Raw genomic sequence first — 10,517 nt, forward strand, 5'->3', positions numbered from 1 at the left:
CATTCTTTTACCATTGTACATTTTATTGTGACAGATACTGATCTACTATCGTACTTTGTATTCTGTGGAGCTTTTTCCCCAGGCCTCCTTTGAAAATGGGCCTTTGCTCAGTTGGACTTTCTAGGTAAACAAATGTCAATCAATCAATCAATCAATCGCTCAATCCATTAATATATAAAAAATATTTATGTACTGCTATAGCTGAAGACATAGCTTACATGGAGTACATTCATTAAACCACACTGTATCATAAATGGCCTTTATTTAAATAATGCTGGTGACAATTACAAACATAATTATGTTACACAATCCTTGTATCAGGTATTGTTCCTGCCACATGATGGTATGGGGTTCCATTTGAATTGTTCCTTTTCATTTTTTTCCATGCTCTAAAAGAAAAGAAGAAAGTATATCACTTTTTTTTAAATAAATAATAAAACAGACTGTTTGGCTGCTAACAAACATAAAACAGGGACATGTTGTAATTGTAATGCTAAACAAATGGAAAACCTCTACTTCTTTCAAGCTTATTTTGATATAGCATTTAAATGTATTAATGGGGAAGTAGTAGTCAGTAAAACTATTCAAAAAGAAGGTTTTAAACAAACTGGACATAACTAGCTAGTATTTCCCTAATACAGAGCCCTGGAATCAACTTCATTATATACAGCAGACAGAGGATGTCATGTCTACTAAGACTTTCTGCTGAAGACAAATGTCGCTTTCAACAGACTTCCACTGACTCGGTCTGTCTGTCTGCTTGCCTAACTGCCTGCCTCTCTATCTGTGTATCTGTCTATACTGTGTATTCAGAACTATTGTGGTGCAATACTTATATGCCCTTATGGGGAATTTGCATATCTTCCATGATGCCTTCATCCTGAAAAGTTTTAATTGTTTACACACACACACACACACACACACACACACACACACACACACACACACACACACACACACACACACACACTTTTCTCCAGACAGTTCTCTTTTAACTGACAATCTCTGCTTCTACTCAGCTGGGCAGTTTCCACTCCACAGGTATAACTGATAGGTTTCTCTTTAGAAACTGGAGTGGTGGCATAGAAGTTGAGGATGGCATCTGTGTCCCCAGAAAAAAAGAGTTTAGGAAGGAGTCAAGAAGTTATAGGCCTGCTACTCTTACTACCAGGAAAGTTTAAGGCAAAGATTCATGGGGGCTTGCTGGTGAGATTAATGAATATCAGTTCTGTCACCAATGTCCAAAAGCAAGGTCATGTCTTTTTGTATTACTCCATTTCTATAACTGGTTTTTCACACAGTTTAATTTCTCCAAGTCTTTTAGGTTTCTAATACCACAATGGGAATTGACCCTGTTCCTAAGCCAGGGTATGATTAAAGTTCATGAAAGTAGTGTTGTTTCAGTCTTTGATGTCAGCCAAAAGTGCTGTAATGTTCCCAGAATTTATGACTTTTGTAATTCATATGGAGTTGGATGTATCAGTAGCATATCTAAATAAGATTGCCAATTATTTTTTATTAGACCCATTGGTTTTGCTACTGTTGGAACTGTGTGTATATCTGTCTTCCACACTGCTCTCATTTCTGCCTCCAAATCTTGGTATTTTATGACTTTGTATCTCACTGTACGTAAGACAGTGTAATCACTGGGTATAGCAATTTCACAGATCCATTTTACTTTTGTCTTTTTTTCCTGGAATACTATATCTGTTTTTGATGATATAATCTTCATCATTCTCTACATGCTTTATGTTTCCAATGCTTCTCAACTACTTCAATATTGTAGTGTTTAACACAATCCCCAGTGTAACAGTCTTGTCACAATGTTGTGCCTTTCAGTATACAGGCTTTTTGCTATGAGTATATCACACCCAGCAACAAGATGTGACTGTTTATAGTTCTATTTTATACAACCTGCACATGTTCAATGGACTCTGTAAATCAATGTGTAAGTAGTCCACTGTCCTGGGTCGCCATTATTAACCTTTCATCTTTTGGTTTCAGTTCACCTCTCTTTGGCCACTCCTGCATCAAAAGTGATCAACATAAGGTTGTTACAGGAGATCTCTGTACTTGCCACAATATTTATCCCTTTTCCATATTTCTTACCTTCTCATCTGATCATTCTCCTTATGTTCTTTCTTTTGTTTCTTGGCACATTCAGTTGCTGTCTAATTTTTGTCTATTTCTAGCTTAATTTTCATTCCTGCTTGACACCAATATGCTTCTGCTAAACAAAGCAGGGAAGTCATCTTTGATTTCTTAGCTTCATGTTATAAAACTTTCACTCTATTTATATATTTATATTGTCAGCAGACATGTATGCAGGTCCATAACTGCACATCTATACATGTAATTAATTTCAAGCAGGCCCACACCTCCCACAGAATGAGGAATATATAATCTTGGTATACACTGATTTTTATATAGCACTTGATAAGCATGAAGCATTTTTCTTGTTTTCTAACCAAATGATCCAAAACCTTTTGGGGTCAAATCACCCCAGAAATTGTAAGTTGAGCAGGAAAAGCAAATTGATTTATAGCTTGGACTTTATTCCTAGATGTCAAGGCTGTTTTCAATATTAGCTTTATTCTTCTGAAGTACTCCTTACTGAGTTTTATTAACATTTCCTCATGTTTTATTGCTGATCATTCATTAATTCCCAAATATTTATATACACCCTCCTACTCAAGTTCCTTTATATTCCATTCAATCCCAATTTGATGTTTTCTTGGTACTGCAACTTTCTTGCTTTAAACATTGCTTTTGTATATTTATCAAAACCAAATGACATTTGTATATCATGTGAGAAATTTTAACCTCTTGAAGTTGTGCTTTCAACTCCTCATCTGATGAACTCTTCAGTTTTAAGTTATTCACAAAAAGTAGATGAAGAGTCCTTAAACAAGGTTGTTTTCTGGGATCCAAACTGTAACCATGGACTTATTTAAGTACACAGCTTAATGGGTTAAGGGCAACATAAAACAACAGCAGTGACAAAGAATTACCCTGGAAAATCCCCCTTTGAATTGTTAACCCCGGATTAATAATTTGCCCTTTGTTGTGACTTAACTGCACACTGGTTTGCAACTGTTTCATGGTCATTGTAATATAATTAATCAATGTAGGGTGTATCTTATACATCTGTATGCACTCCTTTATCTATGAATGTGGGATGCTGTGAAATGCTTTTTTGTAATCCATCCATGCCATACTTAGATTCTTCCCCTTTTTTACAAATTCTTCCCCCAAAGAATTATCCTTTTTTTTACAATTTTCCATTAGAACTTTATCCCCCCCCTTTTTTTTTTTACAATTTTCCATTAAAACGATCCTTTATTCCACATGACTTTGTTTTGTTACCCTATTGTTATATTGCCATGATTGAGTTTTTTTTTTCTAAATGACTCTAAGCTCTGCTGGCATATAGTTTGCACATCGTTTTTTGTTTGAAGTTTTTTAGAATGGCTTTCAAATTCCCTGTTTGGGAGGAGTATCATATTTCCTGTTGACGGCTGTTTGAGATGTGCATATAAATGTTTTTTAATCATGGCTAAATCTTTATGTAAAGATGTAAATACTTTTAGTCAGAAGTTAGGTACTGCATTCATGTCTGGGGTTTTCCATTTGGGAGCTTTTCTTTATTTTGTTTCAGTTTCATTGATCAATACTTCATCCCATTTCATATCCTCAGCATTTGAGCTCCTCATCCATTCAGCATTGTTGTTATGTTCCACAGGGTCTTCATAAATATTTCTCCAAAATGTGTCTATTTCTTAGTTTTTTGGTGGTGTTTCTATTCTTTTGCTTTGGTTCACAGTTCTTAATAAAACGTTTTTATTTCTTAGTTTTTTGGTGGCGTTTCTATTCTTTTGCTTTGGTTCACAGTTCTCTATAAAACGTTTTTGGGTCATTAATGAATTGCTTATTTTTGTACTTTTCCATTATATTTATCTGCATCTCTTCTAAGTTTTTCTGCCTGTGCGGATATATTTAGTTTATTATTTGCAGTAGTGTATGACAGAGCCTGTTCTGTTTTGAAAACTGTTCATTGCTTTTGCCATGTTTATCTTTCTAGGTATTTTGTTGATCTGTTTCCTCTTCTATTTTCTTCTACCAGTGATACTTCTTGTCTTAATTGCTTTATAGTTTATTCTGTTCAGTGCTTTCATGTTGGCATTTGATTTCTTTCCTTTCTTTCCCTTATTGCTCTATATTTTTGTGGTAAGACTTTATCTGTTATTAATTTCGCTGCACAGTAATATACTCTATTTACGTATATCATATGGCTTTTCTTTAATAGTCTTGATTACTGTGCTCATCTGTTTTATCCGACCTCTAACATTTCGGGCCTTATTTACTTTCTGTAATCTACTTCTTTTATCTATATTAATATATCTATCAATCTCTATTAAATCATACAGCTCTTTCCTTAGATCATTTTCTTCAAAACTGAGAGAACATTCTTTGCTCTGTTTCCTGCGAGCATATTACAGAAAATTGTAGAACATCTTCCTGTGACATATCTTCTTCAGATTCATCCTGCATCGTCTGCTGGTCCTTCATATGGGAACTCATTTGCCCATCAGTCCACAACCTTGTCTGCATCAGAGTCACTGTTTCCTGATCCTTTGCTTGCTGTACAGCTTTAGCTGTACTTTTGTACTTGTTTCCTATAGAAAGTTTTCACTAATGTGGTTAAAGTGATGTAGTATATCAGACTTCAAAAAATGATTTCACAGTATATTTCTCATGAAGTGCATAGAGAAAGTAATTATGCTACATTTAATTTCTCCAACACCTACCTGACAAGAACACTGTCAAATGCCTTTCAGAAAACTAGATACACTATGTCCTTTATACCATCCTAGTGGCAGACAGGCATAGGAATGGATTAATTAGTATCACAAAATAATTAGCATTCAAATAGAATACACTCTTCCGGAATATTTTCTTTAACTTTAGAGAATGGAAGTGAGGTCTGACAAGCTTGCTAAGCATATAATTGAAGTGGCTATAGCCACTTTGTTAATGAAGGTTAATGAAGGACACCTCAGATTTCTAATTATGAGAACAATATTGATCGTAGCAATGTAGTTCATATGTGTTTCACAGAAATGTAAAGTACTTGCAGTAAAGTATTCCATCTTATTTCATGAAAGTGCACACTAGTCCTGCAAAGCCAGATTAATTTCTGTTTAAAATGAACAAGCAGCAAGAGTATAGGGTACTTTCATTCACAGACAGCTATCCATGCCCAGTCAGCAGTTATAGCCACTTTAACTGTATACACCTCAGACGTCTGATTGTGATAAAAATGGCCACAGTAAATGTATTTCAACTTTGTTTCACACATATAGTACGCATGGTAAAGTATTCCACTGTGAAACTATCCCTTTACCATTTAATATCTATGAGATTTCTTCTCCATGCTGTACCTTGACTCAGGTAGCTCACAGGAAATCAAGGAGCAGAAAGTTTACTATTGTTGGGTTAGTTTCACCTCTCCCAACTACTTGGAATGGGCATACTGCTGTCTATTTATATATTTTTAAGTAAGGAATGCATTTTTTTGCTTAAAAATAAAGGGCACATGGTGCTCCTATTCAAACAGCCGCAGCTATATTGTCTACTCCTACAGTGGCCATAGGCACTCTTCGAGGTGTAGGCTCTAGGAGGTTGACTAAATCACTCCCATTATAATCCATCACTGAGTGTCAGTTGAAATTGGGTGCTACAGTTTTGGCTCAATAATCCTTTTAATCTGAAAGTTTAAATAAGGAAGATGAGTGTAATTAAGCTGAGTTAGCCTTTGTCATTTCCTTATGAGTTATCTTTGACCGATTACGTTTATGATTGGTGTATTTTTATTTTGCATTCTATTAAATCTGCAACTTTGTGAGGTCAGAACATTTTGGATCTATAGGAAGTGCCCATCCATGATTATTTGACAGTATTTTTCACATAGAGAAGGACCTGTAATTTTTCTTGAAAACTTCTGAATGTATACATCAATGGAATAAATTACTGAGTAAAGTTTATTTCTGGCTCTGTGGACATTTTATTAATAAGAGTATTACCATTCATTAATACCACTTCAAACCATCACCCTAAAATATAATCATTTTACATATTTGAGTTTACTGTTTATTCAGTGTGTTTAAGAAAAATGCTTCAAAAAATATCCTGAAATACCATTGGTATGCACATGGGTCAAATATACTTCATACTCACTTAACCACAACCTGAAGTCTGGTAAATTATGTTCATGTATTCAGAGAAAGGCTTCTGTAACTCAGCTAAGTCTTAGCAGTGGATACTTTGGGAATGTCTCTGGAGAAGGTCAGTGGTCTGTTTAAGTCATTTTGGCAAAGCAGCAGACTGACCAAAATCCTTTAGTCAGGCATAAGTGCCATTAGTATTACAGCTAAGTGGCATCAGCACCTTTATTTATTTACATGGAAATAGGTTGCTGTAATGGGGTGGTTATCCATCCCTTTGAGGTGGGTAGACTAGTCTTCTATTCCTTCACAGTGGCGAATTTTGTCAGTTGTACATCTGGAACACTGGGCTTGTTCATCTACTCCTTTGCATATATCAGTGTGTTCAGTTGATTTGATTATCAGAATGCAAACACATTCAAAGTATAACTAAAGGTTCACCTATCAAAATAAGTAAATCTGCTCCTGTGCCCCTTCAGGATAAGTGCCACTATAATCTTTAGCTTGCCATATCATCAAACCATTTCCCTTCATTTAGAATCCTGTGCCCCACAACCAGTCTTCACCAATACCTGAATAGTTTTACTAGCATGTCCCAGCCATATATATAGTTTTGTGACACTGCTCACTTCTCACCTTTGTAGTCCTAATATAAACTTTATGATACCCACATAAAAATTGTCTCTGAACTTGCTCTGTACCCCACCTATTAACTAAAATATTAACATTTTCTTCCCCAGCTAGTTCCTTCGATCACTTCTGTTTCTTTGAATTTCTAAGTGCTAATCGCATGATCTATTTGACAACCCCACAAATACACCTATTCAAATGTTCAGTGTTCAACATCTACTAATTTATAAATATCTTTTCTACTAAAACAGTTGCCTTTATTTCATATGAATGTAATCTAATTAGCAAATGTACATGTAATTGCTAAAATATATATTACTTAATTTTTGTTCATGTATATTACCGAATGTTTGTTTAAAAATGTTTGTAATATGTTGCAGTTTTTCTCTTTGGGTATCTGCTAAAAAAAGTTTTTTTTTTTTTTTTTTTGACCAGATCTAGCTGGACAAACCTGGCAAAACAAGTAAATAAATAAAACAGCAATTAATAAATGATTTGCCTGCAAGTCAGCGTACTTTTTTTGTGAGAATTTCTTGAGGTAATGCTGGCAGCTGGATGCACCTTTGAAAAAGTTTGGAGCTTTGAGTTCTTTCCCCATATCTGCTGATACAACAGTACAGTATAACTGAGAAAGTACTTCATTTGGGGGTGCATCTTTCAGAAGAAGCAGCATTAAACTGAGGCCCCATCTGCTTAAGTTGCTGGTAGCTCATGTAGTTGTATAAGATTCCATGACAGTTTTTTAAAATTTCTGGGGAATTTGAGTGGTGTTCTGCTCAAAGTAACCCTAGTCTGTCAAATACTATACTTTGGATCTCTCCTGAATTTAGACTGTGATCCTAGAAGGTCAACAAATGTAGAATCAAATAAATCAACAAATGAAAAGGCATATTTAATTTTTCTGCCCTCTCTTTCAAGCTAGTTATTATCATTTGCCTGACTATGCATTTTGTGTGTGTGTGTGTGTGTGTGTGTGTGTGTGTGTGTGTGTGTGTGTGTGTGTGTGTGTGTGTTGGAACTTGCACTGAATTTGGGAATCCATGCAATTCAAATCAATGGCACTAATTTTGCAATATGAAAGTTGTAGCTTTTCGTTTGTTACAGATTAACTCGCACTCTGCCTTCTGATTATAAGCAGACCTAATTGTTGCTTCAGCATTTATGCCAAAGGGAATCATTGAGACATTTGCTAAGGGTTCATGCATTCTGCTGCTTCATATTTTTGTACAACTTCCATTTTATTCAGTTCTGGAAACTAGGTCTTCCAATAGTGGCCTTTGTTTTGTTTACCTGCATGCACAGCTCTTTTTTAAAAACAAGTGCATGCTTGTTAGAAACGCACACTGTGAAGCCAGTATATGCTTAATATGTTACAGTAGTTTAAACATAGTCTCAGTGAGTAATTATCAACTAAGTGGTTTCTTTAAAATCATTTGTAAAGGGGGAGAGGAGGTTCTTTTGCTCCTACCTATTTTTTAAATCAGTGCTTCCTGCAAGAATATACTGATCAGGAAAGCAAAGTTTCTGTGTAACCTGTAAGAGTATTCTCATGTTTATTAATGTACTCCTGAAATGAGTACACTTGTCAGTGTTTTCAAATTCTAATTTTGCAATCCTTGCACTCAGAGGCGTATCCGGCTCACCCAGTGCCCTGTGCCAGTCCCTGAACTATCACCCCACCTTCTTTGCTCATAGTCAAGAGCAAAAAAAAACAGTCTGAAGCACACAGCCACACCCTCCAGCTCATCATTGGAAGAGGGAAAAAAAAGGGGGGGAAATGCTCCAATGGACTGCTCATGGTAGTCTGAAGCACACACCCCATCTCAGGTGCACCCCCTCCCTACCAGCAACAGCACAAACAAGTTGCCGGTATTTCTGAAATACTGGTACAGAAAGAATGCAGGCAGGGGCACTCAGATTATGCCCTATAACAGATTGCACCTGGGGCACACATACCCCCTTCACCCCACCCTTGCTATACTACTGCTGCCACTGATGCATACCACAAACCAAGGCAGCAGCAAGGCATCTGCATACTGACATAATTTGCTAAGCATTCATAGTGAAATGGCCAGCATGGGATATGCAGACATGGAGTTATTAAGCACTGTTTGCAAATGTTATGAACGATGTTAGGTAATTTTCATATGCACATTAATAGTGCATAATAATGCATAAATGGAATGATGTGATACTGTCACATTAGGGGTGGTGTATGCAAGCTCTAGGTGTCAGTAAAAACATTAAAACCTGGTGGGGTATGCTTAGACATTCTGAGATACAAATACTTTTATGGTAAAGCCAATTGTGACTATTAGCTATATTTTTTCATAACTGAATTCATTTAATAAAAGTCATGTGGCCCACAGGTGAACGAAGTGTGCCATCTTATACAAAACATTAAGATATGCAACATTGTTACTGATGCTTGCCATCTTACACAAATGGATTTGTAGATGAATACTGTTTTGAAACATTTTGAAACTATTAAATGCATAATTTGCAGATTTTGCAATATCAAAAGACAGAAGTATGCTCTCCCCTCATGTCATATAACATTGCAAAGCTCTTGAAAAAGTGAATAATTCTCCAACTGAAATCTTGCACACTTTCAGAGATATAACAATCTGTCTGACTATAACATTACTCATTTTTATATATATGGTATAATTTTTGTTTCTTATATCTGCAATATAAAATCAGCATCTGCACACAGACCTTTGATGTTAACATAAGTGTATGCCCACTGTCAAATGAAGAGCTTAAATATTTCATATTTTTTGTATCCTATACCTTCTAGCAGGTATTGCAGATATTATGAATTGTGCTTTAAGTAAAGAATTTTGGAGGAAAGCTCACATGAAGCAAGTGGTTTCCCAGTTTAGAAGACCTCAGAAAGCAACGTCTAAGGGGGCATCAGCCCTCATACAGATGTTCTAGAGAAAATATATTTTGCAGAAAATCCAAATTATAATGAATTTTAATTAAGCAAATAAACAGTAACTACTTTTACGTTCATGTTTTGGCTTTTCCCTGTTAGGGGTTGCCACAACGGAACTCCAGTCCACTAATGATGGGCAGTAGATTTTTATGGTGCCGAGGTGCCAGCTCGACGCCCAACCTTCAACGAAGGCATGCCCATTCTATGCATGTCTTTCGAACACCGCTCGACCACGGGGAGGACATGCAGACTCCACAAAGAATGCACTCCATCTGAGAATCGAACGGGAGAACCTCTTGCTGCGAGGCAACAACGCTACTGCTGCACCACCGTGGCTGGACAATAACTACTAATATTAAATTAAACTATTCATACTACTATTTCTGTTTTTCGACAAAAGAAAAAGAAAACTAATTCAATGTTTTCTATACCTCTGCAGTTCTTGATAGACTTCCAGGTGGTGAGCTAATCTCTGACCAGCAATAAGCTACAGGCGTATTTTTTTATTACATTAACATTGTAACATGGTCTATTATTCTTATAACTTCTACCTGTATAGTAATTTCATAGATATTTCACATTTTATAGTGGAATATTTTTTTTTCATTAATTTCAACATCCTAGCCCTTTTTGTTCCTTTGTTAACTAACACTTCAGTTTTGTGTACTCTTAAGTAAGTCTGGCAAGTTTTTTTCCTGGTACCTTTTCAGTTGCTATCTTGT

At 35.8% G+C, this 10,517-nt stretch overlaps 1 protein-coding gene across 2 annotated transcripts in view; it reads right to left on the bottom strand.

Moving 5' to 3' along the window:
* Positions 1-245: 245 nt before the first annotated feature.
* The window catches only part of NRG4 (neuregulin 4), a 103,803-nt gene continuing 93,531 nt past the window's right edge, over positions 246-10,517 (bottom strand). For both annotated transcript variants that reach the window (XM_044076111.1, XM_044076110.1), the window contains exon 5: positions 246-389. In XM_044076111.1, coding sequence (XP_043932046.1) covers positions 302-389 — 88 coding nt within the window. In that variant the 3' untranslated portion in view covers positions 246-301. The remainder of the gene's footprint in view (positions 390-10,517) is intronic.

Source organism: Protopterus annectens, chromosome 7.part0 (genome assembly GCF_019279795.1).
Source record: "Protopterus annectens isolate FY-2018-M chromosome 7.part0, PAN1.0, whole genome shotgun sequence".
Classification (NCBI taxonomy): Eukaryota; Metazoa; Chordata; order Ceratodontiformes; family Protopteridae; genus Protopterus; species Protopterus annectens.